This window comes from Crassostrea angulata, chromosome 5 (genome assembly GCF_025612915.1).
Source record: "Crassostrea angulata isolate pt1a10 chromosome 5, ASM2561291v2, whole genome shotgun sequence".
In the NCBI taxonomy this organism is placed as follows: domain Eukaryota; kingdom Metazoa; phylum Mollusca; class Bivalvia; order Ostreida; family Ostreidae; genus Magallana; species Magallana angulata.
The window spans coordinates 61,596,366-61,615,833 of record NC_069115.1 but is presented as its reverse complement, the minus strand read 5'-3'; the positions used below and the strand labels follow the sequence as shown (position 1 = coordinate 61,615,833).

Below are 19,468 nucleotides of genomic sequence, written 5' to 3'. Positions count from 1 at the left end.
ATGACATTATTAAGGACAACATGTTGTGTAGCGATGTAATAAATTTTGCACAAAGCATCCTTAAACAACAATTCCCGAAGATTAATGGATTCCAACACACTGGATATGCTTCAGTTGTAAAGGACAATAATTGGGAGTATAAATTGCAGATATCACCGGAGATTGCCTCTGTAGCCCAAATTCACCACACTGGGTATCAGCACTGGATTGCCAGTTTGAAAATGAAAGCAAGTGAAAACCTAATGATTCTAGATAGTTTCAACAAAAAGAGAGATTATTTGTCACAGTCAACACAGTTACAACTGGGAAAGATGTATGGAAAAGGAGAAAAAACTTTTAATGTTTCCATCTTGGATGTTCAACAGCAAACAAATGGCGTTGACTGTGGCGTATTTGAAATTGCAAATTTGACTGATTTCTGTTTTTCAGAAGACATCAAGGACCAACCAATTCCATTTGACATAGAAAACAATGAGAAGTCGTTTGATAAAATGTGTAGAAGATAAAAAGTTTGAAAAATTCCCAAAGAAACAAAAACAAAAGAAACGCTTGAGTTTAACCCGGAAAAGGGAATTTATTAAACAAATCAACATTGACTGTGCTGCAGAGTGTAGCCTTCCAAATGTATATGACAACATGATTGCTTGTGAAAATCCATCATGTGGACAGTGGTACCATCTCCGCTGTGTTGGAATCCAAGATCCAAAAGAGAGTCTGGTCTTCGTGTGTCCATCATGCGCTGACTAGGCCGAAGAAATAAAGAATATGAAAAAAAACGCATGTCTTTGTTTTTATTTGTTTTTAATGGGATTGTTTGGTATTTTCTAGTGCTTATTCAGGTTAAACAGACATGAAAATCGTGTCTGGGCCCTGGTAGGGCGTTGCTGACAATGCAATAAGAACGGTTTTCTTGTAACTTTGTAAATATTTTGTACATATCTAATTACAAGAAAAAAAACTTTTAAAATAATAGATAGTGCTTATAGATAGTTAGTATGAGTTTCAGTAAACAGGTTAAATCATTAAGATGTACCGAGTCTGGGCCCTGGTAGGGCGTTGTGTTTTACACAATAAGAACGGGTTTTCATCGTGATCTGATGTTTGCATCCTTAATATTTGTATTTTAAAGGGGGTGGGGGTGTGGGGGAGAAGGCTCAAATGAGAATACCTCCGCGTGGTTTGAGCTTGGCAATGTCACATGAGTGACATCCTCTGGTTACTTTTTTCGGAAATTAAAGGTTTGTCCCGGGTAAAAGTGTCCAGTTTTGTTCCGTCCCGGGTTTATAATATTAGGCCATAATTCTATTAAATGATATTTTTTGACGGAATGGTTGTATTATCTAAGTATTAAAACTAAAATAGCAATGATTAAACACAACAATTTTCCAAATAATCAATGTAATTCTCTAAACATTGCCAAAATGTGTTCCCCGGGTTCGTTACCCATTTTAGTCACTTGAAAAATGAGAATCGGTAATAAATATTGAAAAACTCATTCTGTGATAATGAAAAATTTCAGCGAAGACAAAAAAAGATGTAATAAAGTATCCCTGCAAATTTCGTACAGAACAAATGAGCATTTTATAAGAAATCAACAAAAACCCGGTTTTCATTTTCGAAAATCCCGGCCCGGCCCTGGTTTCGCTACCCATTTTAGTCACACTCCTTGAAAATGTTCTCTTTTTCTGTTTCAACGTGCGGTAAGTGGCCAAGTGTGCGTAAAGCGTTCGGTAGTAATCGATAGCTCTTTATTGTTAAGAATTTGAAAAGTAATGTTGCAAAGAAAGTTAAGTTATATAGGCATACGTTTTAAAAATGTTTATTAATCTATTGCGTAAAGAAGACGAGATTGTGTATGTATGGGTTTGTATTGTTTTTTTACAAAGAATCATACGATTGATAGGTGTAACATATATACATAAGTAAAGTGAACAAACATATGTAAAATTTTTTTAAAAAGCACAAAAATAAAACAAAAAAAACAAAAAAGAAAGACCATCGTAATCTTGTACTAGACTGCGTGTGCACATAGCAGTCTGCGAAATGTGCATGACAAAAGTAAACAGGATAATGAAGAGTATATCCTCAAAACAAAAACAATAGTTATAATTTTATCGAAATTTTGAGCATTTATATAGGTATTTTCCAAAATTGCACAACTCTTTGATATTCTTTGTTGAAAGTAATTGAATAAGTTTAAAGACTAATTTTATCGTAATTTTGAGCATTTATATAGGTATTTTCCCAAATTGCACAACTCTTTGATATTCTTTGTTGAAAGTACGTAATTCAATAAGTTTAAGGACAGAAGGCTTTTCATAATAATATTTTTTACATACAACTTTCTTATTTCCTTATAAAATGGACATATCAAAATAAAATGAAACTCATCTCCAATCTGTGATAGTGAACATAGTTTACAAACTCTCTCATTTCTATGGAGATTATAAAATCTGCCACGCTCAATCTCGAGTTGATGAGAGGATAAACGGTATTAACTTATAAATTGTACATATACAGTTGGTATTGGTTTTGTTAAATATTCTTGTACTTCGAATTTCGAAAGTGCTTTTACATTATACATATGGGGGAATTTTCAAAGTAGCCATGACCCTCTTGTATAAACATGTCGGTCAACCTCTGCTTCACTTCGAGTAGGAATACATGTTCATTAAATTGTTCTTTACAGTTCCATATATATCGAAAACGTAATTTGTTAATCAATTGTTTTATGTATGAGAGCCAACAATTAGAGGCTAACTGTGTTTCACATTCATTTACCATATCTTGGTATATATTGCTTAAAATACAATTATCAATATTCTTTAATTTTATCCAATATTTCAACATTCTATAATTTCTATCCAACTGCAGTGATTTACACCCCAATTCAAAATATACCATCATTGATGTAACACTTTTCATAACACATAATAATTTCTTACAAAAATCTAAATGTGTACTTTCTAATTCACTTACTGGGTGCTGTCCCCATAATTCACAACCTTAATGTACTATGCTACCAATATGTGTATCAAACAGTGACAATTTTGTATTTACGTTCAATTGTAATGGTTTCATTTTGGACAATAAACAAAATACGTCACCTGTCTATTTGGTGTTGCAAAACAACAGTTAAAACGCTTTCTGCACATAAAATGCAAACTGTATATCATACTGTCTCTTTTATGATGGTTTATCACAAATATATCATCGCTAAAACAAAATTTTTCTTTGAATTGTAGTAAAATGTGTACATTTATTTAAACAAATTATATATTGTTGTCAATTTCAATTTAACTTTTAAGGCAATAATGTTAAAGAATGCAATATTGTACACAACTTCGTCATTTAGGAACTGTGGAACCGTAAATTATACATTTTTAAAGAAAACATTTGTAGCGTCAAAAAACTATGTACAAGTGTAATGTTTTTTTATCCATTCATATTCTAAATTTTGATTTTGCAGCGTCACCACGATGATTCTATTGCATCAAACTCCCTTTGTCTTCAAGTCGTCGACACGATTTCTTGTGTACTTTATGACCGCTTAATTTTCATTTCTACATAGGACAAAGACTGGTAGTGACCAGTTATTGATTTCCAGTTAATCCCTTTGCCGTACGTAGTATTCTGATAAAGTCCATTCAGGTTGGATTCATGGCACCCTGCGTACCACCAGGCACCACAGAATTCAATAGCACAGTTTAAACTGCGGGGTCCATCATCATTATCTCGGTCAAATGTTGAAAAAGGCCGTCCATTATGTAAAGATAAACTATCACCTGTACAATACATAAATCAAATACTGTTTAAGATGATAAAAATTTGTGAGTACAAACAATAAGTAGATATGCATCGTGATGCGCATTGCCCCTTCACAACTATTATTCACCGTACTCGCTTTACTGTCTTATATACAAAGATGTCTTAATATTAGTCCACTACATATGATCCGGGGGTGAGGGGGGGGGGGTTACAAGTTTCATTTCCGTACTTCTGTCAGTTCGGCAGTCATTCTGCCCGTTTTTTTTTCGATACGATTGGAGTATTTAAACGTAAATGATGCTATGTAGTTTAAAGTTTGTTATAATTGAAATCGACAGGTAATAAAGAAATAGAGTCTAATCGGGCTCGTCATGTAGAAAAAAAATCAATGTTAAAATGGAATGTTTAATCACTAAATAGAAGTAGATCTAATATCACAACCACTTTTCATTCTTTTTACAGAAGCTTTATCACAAAGGATGTTCAAGCAACATGCATACGTGTTTTCCTTCGAATTAACCTATGTTATTTTTACGTTTATGTCGTTAAAAAAAGATAATGTATATTGTTATATTGTAATAAAGATAATGTATATATTGAATGGGATTAGGCAGCAGGAACAGCCTTCTTTAGACCTCCCCATACATGTACATCAAGGCCAAATTGAACCAATCAAAATATTGCAATGTTTAATACTGATAACAGCATTTAGAATTTAGAAATGAATCAAATAAAGAAAGAAAAAAAATCTTGTGTGTAAAATAAAAAAACCCAAATAATTTCAATAAGGCCTGATTTCAAAGTAGGTTCTAAACTAGAATCACTTCATTATATCTTCTGAAACAGAAGATGTGCTAAAATCAAAAAGGTATTACATGTATTATGATTAAATAATAAATTAATTAAATATTTTAACATGGTTTAAAACAATATATTTTAAACCTTGACATTATCATACAAGCGGCATTATTACAAAGTCGACGCTCCGACCACAGTATATCTACCGTAAAATACGCTTGTAAATTACCATTGTGTGCATGTTCTATTGATTCATCTCATGATAAATCACAGACACAAGTACAAGATATCATATTGACGCAAGCGTCAAATTGGCTGCAAAAAATATAATTGATTGTATACACAAAACACACAACAGAGAAGAAAGTAACGAATTGGTTGTACTAATTTTTATAGTAATTTTTAATATATTTTCAGCAACACGTTTTGAAGTTTAAAATTTTACTTTTATTATAGAATCAAGTTTGTTTCTATAGGTATTTCTAACGGTAATTGTATGATCATTGCCATAGTTTAAAGTAATGGAGAACACATTGATTCGTACATTATTCAAATACAAAATTCAATTCATTATTCTCTTAGAGATTATGAATATTTCAAACTTTTTAAAATTTTGTGTTGCATTGTTTTGAATTAAAACTTAATGCATTAGTGTATATGATTTCAAGGGACCACATTATAAAATAGAAATGGATAATTTTAAAGGTACATGTAAGATCAAACTCATCCGGTAGAATCTGCACAATTTCTAAGTTAAAAAATAAGCCTGGTATCTTTTCCCCAAATGGAATTATAAATCTTTTCTACACTTCAGTGTATGAATATTATGATGGTTATTTAATTGCATGAGGTTTTCAAAAGAATTATAAATAATTCAGGTTCGCTGAAATTTTCAGCTCTTTCATATTTTTGCGTAAATAATTGATATGGATGTCATTTCATGATATTTTTCTACCTTATTTCCAATGAAAATACATGTATAATAAATACACACACAGTCATTTTATTTGACGGCGCACACAGAAATTCAAAAAAATCATTTATATGAAAGTTCGTGTCACTCAGGTCTTTAGTATTTAAGGTCTTTAGTATGTCCCGTATACCGATCCCGCTACATTGTTTTGAAAATAATGAACAACTCGAAATTTTCCGAATATATTAAAGGGACTTGGACACGATTTGAGATCAAAAATGTTATTTTTATTTTTTAGGTATAAAATTGTTTACTGGTGCATTTTCAATAATTGACCAAAATATTGAATGTTAAAGTCAAGTTACAAGCGAGATACAGAGGTAAGAATTGGTTGTAATGTAAACAAAGCTCGAGTCTTATAGTTGTTTACAAAAAATGTATTGAAGTGAATTACCATTTCTTAGACAAAATGACATGTAAAAACAATTTAAATTAATTCAGTATCTTCATAAATACCATTCTTAACAATTGAAAGATACTTTTGATTGAAACTTACACCAATACAACACATTTGTAAAAATGACCAAATTCGAGCTTTGTTTACACAAAAAAGAATTATGAACTCTGTAACTTACTTATAACTTGATATTTGACTCTCAAATTTTGACATAGCATTCTAAACTTCCATCTTTATCAGAATAAACTTTGAAAATGGAAAAATAAAATTTTAAAATTTTAAGTCAAATCGTGTCCAAGTCCCTTTAAAGTCTCGATAAAAACTCGCCTAACACGACAGTCTATGACCTTTTTTTACATTTATGAGTAAAACAAAAAAAAAACCCCAAAATATGTAATATTTTTTAAAGGGCATATTTTACATGCAAATTTTCTTAAAATTTTTACAGTTAAGCATAATAATAATTCTATTTTAAAAAACTATCCTGCAGAAACGCAGTTACAATATTTAAATGTATATCAAATAACGGACCGCCTTTTTGGGGCCCGTAATAAAATAAATCACAATATATATTTTTTTTACTCACCTGCATTGCCTCCCAAAAAAGCGGAAAAGTTCAAACGAAAACTGCTATTCTCAGACTGAATGAAAAAGTCCGAATATCTGGCATAGTAATTCTGTGAAGAGAACTCCATATCAATTCGTAGAATAAATTTACCCTGGCTGGTAATTTCATGAAGATTTTGAAGCCCTGTTGGCAAAAGAGAGTAAAACTTTTAGACATTAAGGACATTTCACCATGTGACGAAATTTTAAATTGAAAAAAAAAAAAGAATTTTGTTGATTTTTTGACATTATTACAGGTGTAAAAAAAAAACTATTTGGACAAGAAAGAAAAAAAACATCACCTATCCAGTATTCGCCACTTGGGTCACCAAAACCCATTTTGTAGTCATCCCAACCTCTATAAAAATCTACAGATCCGTTTATTCTACGCTGTATTACCTAAAAAGATAGATAATAGCACGACATACCAATAATCATACACTATGCATATAGAGCATTAATGGTTCAAATTAAGCAATCATTAGAAATATAACTATATATTTTCAATTAGTTAAATTTTTTACGTTGTCATAACATTCGAGGAATAAAGTGTGATAGAATGTATGTATTAGGTAATACAAGGGGATGTCCTTACAATCCAGCCGCCATTATCCGTGTCCATGTCGCACCAAACAGGTACGGTGCTGCCTCCTAGCGACAGAGAGTACAGTCCAGTGGAACCGTGGATAAGCTTAACGTCTTCACAGTCTAGTTTAGAATAACATGGCGTGGCCTGATTTTTATTTGTATAATTAAAAATAAGTAAAGAGGTGAAACAAGGAAAAAATAAAACAATTAGATTACAAACAACAATCAGAACAATGAACGATTTCAATCCTACTATTTCAATTCTTTAATAAGATCTTTCTTACCTTTGTATTCGCAGTATGGAGAACACTTCACGCACACGTTGTTGTGTCTATTATACACATGATCAATGTCGCAGTCTTTTTTCTAAAAATCGATTAAGTATGAAAAAAGCAAAATATTGTATGAGCAATCAAATTAATTATTCACATACTGAACGTTCGTGAAGATACACCAACATACATCTCTTTGCGCATAAAGCTTTGTAATTTTATTATGATTTCAACCATGTTTATTATCTTTTGAAATAGTGATGATCTTGCTATAGTTATGCTTAGTTTCCTGTTATTATCAAAAAGAAACCAAAGAACACTTGATGACTTTCATCTGTCAAAAGAACAACAAAAAGTATAAAACGCGTGTTATGGAACAAATGTTGAACTTAAATGCTCATTCTCATTTAATAGCATTTATCATTAATTGAAATAGTGGGAACAGATGATCAAATGTAGATTTTCGGTACATTGCGAACAATAAAAACTGAGGTTATATTATTTATTGATTCAATGAATTTAATTAGTTGTTATAGTCTAACATGTAAAGTACTATACTTACATGATACACTATAATACTAAGGCGACGTTTGAAAATTTCGAAAATACAAATAAATCCAAAGTGGACTGTGAAATGATTCATAACAAGAAAGAAGAAGAAAAACACACACATACACACATAGAGAAACAAAAAATCAAACAAAAACAAAAAGCAAAAACATTCGATTAAAATAATATATCAAAATTTAATTATACAATCATTAAAAAAAATTACATCTATATATGTTTCAGTTAAGAAGAAAAAAAATAATGTCATTGAATGTAAACCCATAATCAGTCAATGGCAAATAATGTTGTAATCGTCATAGGGTTCATTTTCTTAAGATTTTATAGAAAAAAATTATAGATATTTTTTTTTCTTTTTAATGGTATAGTATTGCCATTGTGAATGATTGAAGAACGATTTATTTAAATTGTAGATGGGTAAAAATAAATCAATTATCTATTTTACTTGCATTGCTGATAAACAACATATATTGCAAATTGTCTTCAATTACAAACGCCTAAACATATGAAGTTATGTTAACAAATCTAATTCATTCATAAAAATTAACTTAATTTCAACCAACCATATGCTAGATTGATGTCATTCTTAAAGTTACACATAATTATATAGATAAATCACACCATTTTTGTTATCCTTGTAAGCAACATATGTTGGATGATAGTGAAACGATATTTTTGACAAATATGCACCTCATTTCATTTATACATATATATTTTTTTTAATGAATAAATAAAACTCATCTACTTACAAGTTTATATGCAATGCATGGCATTGATTCATTTTGGTTTGTATTCTGATCATAGAGAGAGGATAAAACACACATATTGTGGCCGCTGAGGCTGTAAAAAAGAGATATTCATGCAACAGCTAGGCAGAATAAAATCAAGGGGTTTATTATTTCTGTACATAAACACTATACCTCTTTCATTACGTTTTAATGTGCATATGATACTCATATTTGGTGAAGTGTAGGGTTTTAAATACTGCCATATTGACAATATTTTTTTTTACAACCACTGGTATTATTGCCGATTTGTCATTCAGTGTAATTCAGAAAAAAGACAGTTTAAATTGTGTTCCCCTTTTACTAATTATTAGTTCTTATTATTGGAAACAAAGAAAGAAATGCGAGCAACGTTGTCGTTTCTATACTTACTTCAAAATAATATTTTACAAAAACGTGTTATTAGATATAAGTAGTTATATTTGAAATAAACCTTTACACCAAAATATAATTTAATAATATAATATCGTTTTTATAACGAAGAGATAATTGTAATTTCAAGCAACACTGATATAAAAACAAAGTATAAAATGCAAAATATTTTAACGTAACCCCCCCCCCCCCCCCCGCTCGACCCACTTAAGGAAGACTAACCTAATTTGATTTGAGCAGATATATTGTTCACCTAAAAGAGTTAATGTAAATATGAAAATCGAATTGAAATTTCCAAATATTACAAACAACTACTAAAACTCAATGAATAATTGCTTATGACGCAATTTGAGGGTTTCCTCAGTACCCTCAGTGCCAACATAAGAATTTCGAAGAGTTTTTCAGTGCAAACCTAACTGTCACTCAGGGTTTTCTCAGCACAAATACCTTAAATGAAAGTCGCAGTTCTAAAGCAGGGGCTCGTAACATAAAGGGTACTTCAGTCTAAGACAGTGCTTAAGTAGGACTTATGTTTATTCTTAGACTTAAGTTCATAACTAGAAGAGTGGTTAGCAAGGACAATTTACCCACAACTTAGGCGGCCGATAGAGGTGACTTAAGTATGTCTTAAGTAATGTTTTCACACATTTAGAAGACTTATTGTTAATTATTTCAATTCAACATATGATTACAGATTATTAATCACATTTTGATATTTACACAGAATAAATATCATAATACTCATCAGTATAAATTTTTTGATTTGATTGATATAAATATTTTCCATAAACCAGTGGTGCATGTGGACTGCTAAATAGGTTTTAAACACGTAATGGTCGGTTTACAAGAAGTAACTGCATATATAAACTTTATTTATAAAGATTTATAATGGGGAATGTTTACATCTTTTCTCCATTCGGAATACACTCGAAATACTTCGCGCAATTTTTCAACGTTATCATCCGGGCTTGCTGCAATACAAAATCTCCGTAAACATCACATTTTCTAGCATTGTGGCGTTTCGACTGAGAAATCTTGGAAATTTTTCATACTTTTGAATGAACATCGTTTGAACCCTAAGGTATTTATAAATATTAAGCAAAATGTGAATCCAGGATATCTTGGGACAGAGTATATATAATTATATCAAGTTCTTACGGCCTCGCGATATTACCCCACATGCAGTCTTCGAGAACGACTAAAATAGTAAATATTCGTCAAAACAGAAGCAACAACAATAACCTGAATATATTGCCCGATATTTATCGCTTTGAGTTATGTTTAAAATTTTAGGTACAAACGTATATATACTAATGTCACCTTGAATGTTGTGTATGTACATTTACATCTACCCCCATCTAATATCAAAAATGTCATGCACGTGTATCTATAAAAATATGATTTTATTACCAATACATTCAAATTCGACAAAGGAAATGAAAAATATGTTTATACTTTTAAACATACACATGACTTAGCTAGGACATTGGTAAGTTTGCTTTATGTTACGGTATAAGACATACTTAAGCAGGACTTACGTAGGTCCAAAGATTCCGCCTCAGTCCTACTTATGACCCTACTTAAGCCAAAATCTTAGCATGCTTTATGTTCCGAGCCCCAGGTTTTACGTAAGCTTACATTACTTATAACATGCACTTAAATTATTTAACAGAGTTTGAGCAAGTGAAAATATCTTTTGGATTCCAATCCGCTTCAATACTGGTACTAGAAATAGACACACTTTGACAGTTTTTTTGTTTCATTATTCAAACTCAAAATAGTGTACATAAACATTCTTCTAAGGGTTTGTGCATGTTCATTTTAGGAAATATTAGAGAAAACTAACGACACACCGTACTTTGGCGTGTGCTACCTTAAATATGAAGTCGATAACATGGTCATTTTTAAATGACGTTAATTCAAATTACTATATATAAGTATCATTTTCAATTTAGATAGAAAAGCAGAATTTAAACAAAGGTATTTTTTCTCTTAATGAATGCCTTTTCCCGTAATGTTCAATTGAAAAAGAGAAGTAATATAAACAATTTTAGAAACGGTCTTCACTAAAAATCTAATTCGATTTTTTTTTAAAATTTTTGATTTTGATATCTCTTACTCGTATAAACCTTTCCTGAAAATTCACTATTGTAACAATTAATAAGTCAACCATCCTTAAATTGATTTTAATGATTGTTTATTTTAAAAAATATTGAAAATAGTTTGGTAATTAGGGGGAGACATTCTTGGTATTTTTATGTACTTGATTTTACGCATAAAACACAACTTAACTTTATATTGTTATGGCAGTATAGCTACATAGGATAGGAATAGAATCGTACGAAAATCACAAAAACCAAGCTGCCAAGAATTCATCGGTTCGGATGTAAATCGGCTAAATTTGTTTGGCAGACATAAAGTATAAATTTCTTGTTGCTCTATGAGAATTGTTTCTGAAGGTTTCTTTTTAATTACAAATCATTCACATTCAAGAAGGTTTGTAAATACTGTTTGTTATAACTTTCAAAATAAACATGTTCAAGTTAGATAAATACCTGCAAATGTAGAACATAATACAAGTTCTGTTTTGAGCACAGTTGATAGCACAAAATATAGGTGTTGCTTCAAAATCACTTGCTCCATAAATTACTGTTCTTTGTTCCGATGAAAAATTCAGATGATCTTGCCACCCGTAGAAGGAAAACAAGCCGGTTTTAAATGTTCCACATGAAATAACAATTGATAAAAGGTAACATGTACCAACAAAAACGCATTGCATCAAAATATTTAAGAGCATTGCTATTATCTACTCTAAGTCCTGATGGTCAGTTTACAATATTATTTCTTGTGGAGCTGTGCTCCTTATCAGGGTGTGAAAAATTAGGTTTGATTGTTTATTCTGCGACATCCAATTTTATCGAAACATCGGCTCCGAAAACAAATACTGTTTATTATTAACGAGGTTTACTGTTTATTAATTATGCATGTCATTGGTTATTAAGGATAAATTTATGTACATTATTAGCACACCATTGTACAAGTTTTATGTCAATAAATTCAAAAACTTCTGTTAGAAATGTGATCTATCGTATGGTATATTTTTTATCCATGTACAAAAATAATTGATAATATTTTATATCAGAAACAAAAAATGAAAAGATGTCCAATGACACCTTAGTTAGTAAAGTGAAAATTATTCTTTATCTGGTATTTACATAGATATGTATGATATTCTGCATGCTCTTTTTTATATAAACACATATTTTATATATATTTTTTATATTTTTAAAAAGGATAATTATGTAAACAAACATCTAAATAAAGGTCTGTATTTATTTTATCGTAAGATAACAATTTTTTTTTATTTCCTTATAGCGTTTCAGGCCTATTAAAAATAGGCATCAAAACTTTCATTTGATTTGCAAGCTGAAATTCATTGTACTATACATGTTCTTCAAGATTCACGTGAATTCTATTGATTTACGTTTTACACTCCATTATTAATGAATTACAGGAATTGTTTATTACATTTGCACTTCCAAAACATCCATAGATTGTTTCTATTCAAATAAAGTTTCAGATTCATTCATTAAAAACGATACCAAATATTGGTTTGTTTTGACACATAAATCTAGGGTTAAATGCTTGTCGAATTACTAAATAGATTGAATTATTAACCGTATTCTGCATATCTAATATATTTTGTATTTAAATTAAAGTGAATTTTAAATTTTTCAAACTGTAGGTTGTATAACAATTGAGTCTTTCAGGAATAATGGGATAATGATACATAATAAAAAAAATTTTCTTTTATAACAAAATAACTTATGTTTTCTACGGACAGCGACTTTGTAAACAACAAAGCTGTGCATTTTGAATCTGAATACTGAGTTTTTACTTTGTGTACTGACACTTCTATATGATATTTTAAGCTTATTATAATTAGTTCCTCAATCCTTTTCTTCGATACATCGTTACATCGTTTAGACTTTCAATGAAGCAGTCGAATTACTCGAATAAGAAAACGATGATGTTAGTTTTTCATGCGCTTGAAATTGTATGAAAAGACTAATTTTTAGGGTAAACTGGTTTGCAGAATCCTTTTAAACAGATTGTGAAATTAACGCTTTTTAAAAAGCTTGCCCAACTTAACAAAATTCGTCCATTGCAGGCATGGATTTTTAGATATTCCAGAAGTAATCATTTTATAGCATACAAAAAAAATTGTCTGACATTAACTAGGCTATCTTCGAAGAAATCAATTATAATTGTTTGTTGCTGCTGTTCATAAATGCATAAACGGAACATGCAGATTTAATAAGCCATTTCAGTCTTTCTTTCCGATCTTCGCAAACCGTAGATATGTCTGACGTCATGACGTCAGGCAATTCGATCAAATTGACCTCGAAAAACAATTGCTCAAGGAAACTAACTCCTCGTACGCTTGTACGCCTGACCTGATAAATTCCATAAAGGGAAGCAGCTTCAAAATATATTTAAGTTTCTTTATAAAGTAAACGTATGCGATACTCGTGTACTAAAATCTTTATTGACTGGTGATACAGACAATCAGAATTTGGTGAACGAGTAGGTAAACATCTCGTCATTGTAACATTGCTCTTTCGCAATGCAAATTCTTATTGACTGCATGTTTTTCGTAGCAATTATTTTTTTTTTAATTAATTAATTAGACCGACATAAAATTTAATGTAGAACCAGGGACGTATATACCACCCTAGTAGGACATACAGTTCAGCTAGTCATACAAATCCGTCTAAAATCACTTTATGTAGACATTTGTAACTGTAAGATATTCCAACGAAGATCAATTTAGATAAATTATTTATTTACTGGTATTAATTTTCTTCGTGTATATAGAGATAAGCAGCGTTCACAAACACAGGTAGAATGCAAACTCCGGAGGCTCTCACACCTTTTAAGATAAGCCCTCACCAGAGATTTACCACCCGGTAAAAATTCAAGATATATGATATCGCCCAATTGATTTAGAAAAAAAGGTTTTATAAAACTTCTTTCAAAAGTTATTTGTTGTGCGTTAATTGTGTGAATTTTACATCAGTTTACAATAAGTCACATATTATAATATAAACATTAGACTCTTTTGAGTCGAAAATAGTTGGGGAAACCCCTGATCACGTGTTCCACAATATCACAGATCCATACATTACATATAGTAAATTAAATTAAATTAAATATTGTATCAATGTAGATATACCAATGCACACTTGTTTATCTATTTTCTTCTGGATAACACAAGTGTGTGATGATCATCTTACTATATAACAATTTCTTTGAATACGAACTAAAAAATATAATCATTAAACAATTAAACATGTATTATCTTTTTATTTAAAATATTGATATATAATGCTACATGTTGGCCCGATTGTAGCACTGTTCAGGTAATTCAACATTCAGAATTAAGATAAATATGCATGACCTCAGACAAGGATTACTGTAAACGTATTATATTTTACGTGTACGATATTTGGTCTTTGTCTTTGAACAAGTTGGTGTGGATTTGAATAAGCGTATTCCTGAATGTAACTATTCTAATACATATATGAAGGGCATTTAGCGATGTTCTTGATTTAGCAGAAGCCGCATTCCGCCAAACGCGCTAAATATAATACACAGCCAAATGTAATACGTTAACAGTATTTTACCGACCAACTGGTAATGATATACTGAGTTAACTATGCATATATCGTTTTGAAAAATTATACATTCCACTTAATGTACCAAAGTTTTTCATAGGAATTACTTAAATGTTTTACACTCATTTGCAGTGTAGCAATTGATTTTGTTTGTGTTCTTAGGATTTTAGAGGAAAAAAATGTCGACAGAATTTTTCTTTTGATTTTTAATACTCTTCGCTTATTTATAAAAAATCTTTGAATCATATTTCTAATATTTTAAGGGCAATTTGATACGATTATTACTACATCACGCTATAAATTTTATGTAAAAACATGCAGTGAAAATATGCTAGGGAGGTCCTAGGAACAGCCGCATTGATCTCTTTAAAATAAACATTTGAGGCAATACACATCGATTTTACTGGAACCAACACGCGAAATTGACATAGTTTCAAAACTGATTTCGTGTTTTTAAAAGTCGTACTTTCATGATCAGCGCGAGACAAATAGGTATTTCTGATCTGATAATTTACTGATGACATTCGTAGTATATAGGAGAATAATGTCCGCGGCATCACTTGATCTCGGAAATAACTGTAGTAGAATTGAGAAATAAAGTACAAGTTTTCGTGAATGTTGCAGAATAACCTCCGAGTTCGAGAAATGTTGTTTTGAAATATAAATGCCGAGGCTTTTATATTTCAAACAACATTTCGAGACCGAGAAGGTTATCCTGCAACATTCACGATAACAAGAACTTTATTTCTATTCTACTAACAGCACAGTATTTTTACAGATCGTTTTCCTATAGAGAGACGATCTAGGTCATGTAGACGGCTGTTCCGTGTAACCCCAATGGTTTTGTTAGTAATGTTTACAACTGTATCGATCAAAGGAATCACATACAGACGACAGAATTTTTCTTTGGAATTTTGATACTTTTTACTTATTTATAAAATATCTTTGAATCATATTCCTAATATTTTAAGGGCAAATAATTACGATTATTACTACTACACGTTATATATTTTATGTAAAAACACGCAGTGAAAATGTGCTAGGGAGGTGCTAGGAACAGCCGCATTGGTCTCTTAAATATAAAAATTTGAGGCAATACACACCGTTTTGACTTGAACTAACACGTGAAATTGACATGGTTTTAAAACTTTTTACGGTTTGAAGTTGTACTTTCATGATCAGTGCAAGACAAATAAGTATTTCTGATCTGACTATTTACTGATGACGTTCGTGGTATATAGGAGAATAATGTCCGCGGCAACTCTTTGATCTCGGCAATAACTGTAGTAGAATATACAATAAGTCACATATTATAATATAATATAATATAAACATTAGACTCTTTGGAGTCGAAAATAGTGGGGGAACCCCTGATCAAGTGTTCCAACAGTTCCATATATAACATACAGTAAATCAAATTAAATATTATATAATTGTAGACATACCAATGCGCCCCACCCCGTTCACACTTGTTAATCTAGTATTTCTTTCAGGATAACACACGTGTTTGATAATCATCTTACTATATAACAATTTCTTTATTAACGAACTCAAAAATATAATTATTAAACAATTAAAATGTATTGTGTTACCTTTTTATTTAAGTATTGATAATGCTATATGTAGGTCCTATTGCTAGCAATGTTCCGATGATGCAACATTCAGAATTAAGATGATTATGCATATTAACGTCAGACAAGGATTATTTTACCGACCGACTGGTGATGATATACTGATTTTATGTTAATTGACTATGCATGTTAGTTTTGAAAATGTACACATTCCACTTAATGTGCCAAAGTTTTTCATACGAATTACATAAATGTTTTACACTCATTTGCAGTGTAGCAATTGATTTTGTATGTGTTCTTAGGTTTAAAGAGGAAAAAATGGTTTGCATATATCATGTTTTCATAAAATAAATATTTCAATTTTACAAATTAATTGCTTAACTCTACTTATTCTCATATTTTCTTGTTAAAATCATCCATAATTTTTACGCATAAATGGCAAAAATCAAATAATATGACTGCATCATATTGGATATCGATGTGATTATTCGAAATAAAGTTGAGGCACTAATGCATAAGCATATTTGAAGCAGAATATACAAGAATAAGCATACATAGTGCAATAATTTAACGAAATACTTCCATAGAAATTGAGATACTCGGATAACCATTGAGCAAACAAACTCTAGACATGATTTTACAAAAGACGGTTTAATTAGTGTCTGATACGAGCTGTATTTTAAATTTGTAGGGATCTTTCTTTATTTGATCGCGACCGCGGATAAACTCTGGCACAGTCGTAGCATTGACTATCCTTAAGTAATCGAGAAGAAAAAGAAAACTGTTATCAAATCGAGCTTGGCACTTACCGAAATTGCATGTTCATAATCTTTTTAAGCGGGCATACCGAGATGTTTTCTTAACACAGCTTGCTTCTACAGTGCCAAAACTTACTTGAAAGAAGGTAAATACTAAACTATGCATTTTGTAACCTAATTTTTGATAACAGTAACTTGTCTTTTATAAGATACATAAAAAGGCCTAATACTTCAAATTTTGAACCTGTGCCGTTCAAAATAAATTTCGATTGATTAATCATACTAAATGTATTGAAGTCATTGCACTAATATGATACGCGTGATGTGATATTTCGTCAAATTTACCAAAAAATCGCAGTAAAATTGAAACATCTTATGATTTTCTTCCCAAATTTACTAGCACATTGCGTTAAGTATAGTGATAACAGTGATTTTGATAATTTGAACATTAAACCTTGGATATTTTTAGGATCATTTTCATATTTGGGAGTTATTTTTTGTCAACTCTCCTATGCAGTTACTCTGGCAAAACAGAAGTATAATAGTGTGGCATTAAGCGCACATCATGAATGAAAAACGACAAGCTGAAAAGACAAAATACTAGCAAATAATTGATAATCGCATAAATTTGATATAATGTTTTAAAAAAAAAATTGTTTTCCAAGGGGACTACGCGCATTGATGAGGTTTTCCGGTCAATTCTTTCTTTTATACGTCGATCAATAGAAAAATTATCAAATTCATTTCTTAAATCTGGGCAAAGCGAATTAGGACCGTTGTCCTTAGCGTCGTAAGCTGCAAGGAATGTATTGCATTAATATTTCATTGTATAGAAGAGTTCCAGTACAAGCTCAGATTTTTATTTTGTTTTATCTTTTAGATAGTTTGAAAAAGAAACAAATGACAAAGTAACGAAGATTTTATGAAAGTGATTTAAGTTTGAACTCACATTTTGCCGAGTATATGACTGCATTTTAGAATAATAATGTCATTTTCAGGTCGCATATATATGGCGAAGCCTTGCTCTCAATATTAATACTTTTTCACGATTTTCAATAGAATGAAACACGGTGTTTCAACGTTCACATAGTATATTGTACCTGATAAAGGTCTGCATTTCAAATCAATCAAAGTATCTTCTCGTTAGAATGAAATAAAACAAGAGGACAATAGGCCTTAAAGGTCACTTGAGTAGCATATAACCCATACACAAACTTGTCGAGGAGTCTCATATATGCATTTAATTAGGTTTCATTCTGGAGTAGAAAATTATAAATTTGTAATGACGTTTGTCGTTTAAATCCAATCCAATTATAAAAATGGCTAACAGCACCTTCTTGCTCAAGGTCGCACGTGACGTCACTCATAATGGCGGGTAGATCGAGAGAGAAAAAATGCTTATAGCGACATTTGAATTTTATCGCTTTCAAACTAACGAATTAGCCAGATTTTTTTAAATAAACGACCATAAACTTCATTTTTAATTAGTATAGAATGATTTTGTTTAAAAAAAATCTGATAATTGTAAAAAATGGGATATGTCGTTTTTAAAAGTTCCTTATTTTTATTTTTATTTTGGTAAAAGACCTTATTTTTAAATTTTGGTTTTAAATTCTAAAGATATAAATCTTTCTGTTGGAAGGGGACATTATTTTTTTTTAATAACTTTTAAACCAATCTAGTTTATCTGGGATATGATTGTAGTTCATTCATTCTTTACTGTATCCTTTGATAACTAGAGGATCATTACATTATAATCTACACATCTATAATGAAATTAACAAGACATGAAATTAGCAAATTTACACATTTCAAGGCTGTAAGTAAATATAACCATTTACAATTGCTTAAATAGTATACATTTTTCATGATAAAAATATTAGTATGCATTCAAGAATCAATAACGACTTCCTAGGTTGTTGTAAATTTGACTGAATTGGTGAGAGCTTGTTGACATTTTAAGTCAACCATTAAGCTTTTAGGAATTTAAGACTTCGAAAAGGTTATATTTTAGGATTTCATGAAGTACAGTCATTTCATGCATATCTTTTCAATTTAATGCTATGCTTTGGTATGCGATTTTGATAATATGCTTTGAGATTTTAAATCAATGCTATGAGATTTGTATGCTATGCTATGAGAAATTGAAATGAAGGGCTTAATGCTAAGGTATGCTATGCTATGGTATGCTATGAGATTTGAACAAAAACGCCGCCATACACAGAAGAGTTCCACACATATGGAAGTAAAATGATTAAAAGCGAAAGGTAATCATTTATCCGCAATATGAGCATATTCCTCCAAATAAAAAACATTTAAAACCAAGTTAAAATCA

At 30.6% G+C, this 19,468-nt stretch overlaps 1 protein-coding gene across 1 annotated transcript; it reads right to left on the bottom strand.

Annotated features, from left to right (window-relative positions):
- Positions 1-3,444: 3,444 nt before the first annotated feature.
- LOC128184803 (microfibril-associated glycoprotein 4-like) lies at positions 3,445-11,991 on the bottom strand. Its single transcript, XM_052854391.1, has 7 exons — positions 11,682-11,991; positions 8,719-8,809; positions 7,415-7,496; positions 7,138-7,250; positions 6,845-6,941; positions 6,523-6,687; positions 3,445-3,785 (listed from the first exon to the last, which is right to left on the bottom strand). The coding sequence occupies exons 1-7, from the start codon at positions 11,921-11,923 to the stop codon at positions 3,541-3,543; spliced, it is 1,035 nt and encodes a 344-aa protein (XP_052710351.1). The 5' UTR covers positions 11,924-11,991; the 3' UTR covers positions 3,445-3,540.
- Between the last annotated feature and the right edge of the window lie 7,477 nt (positions 11,992-19,468).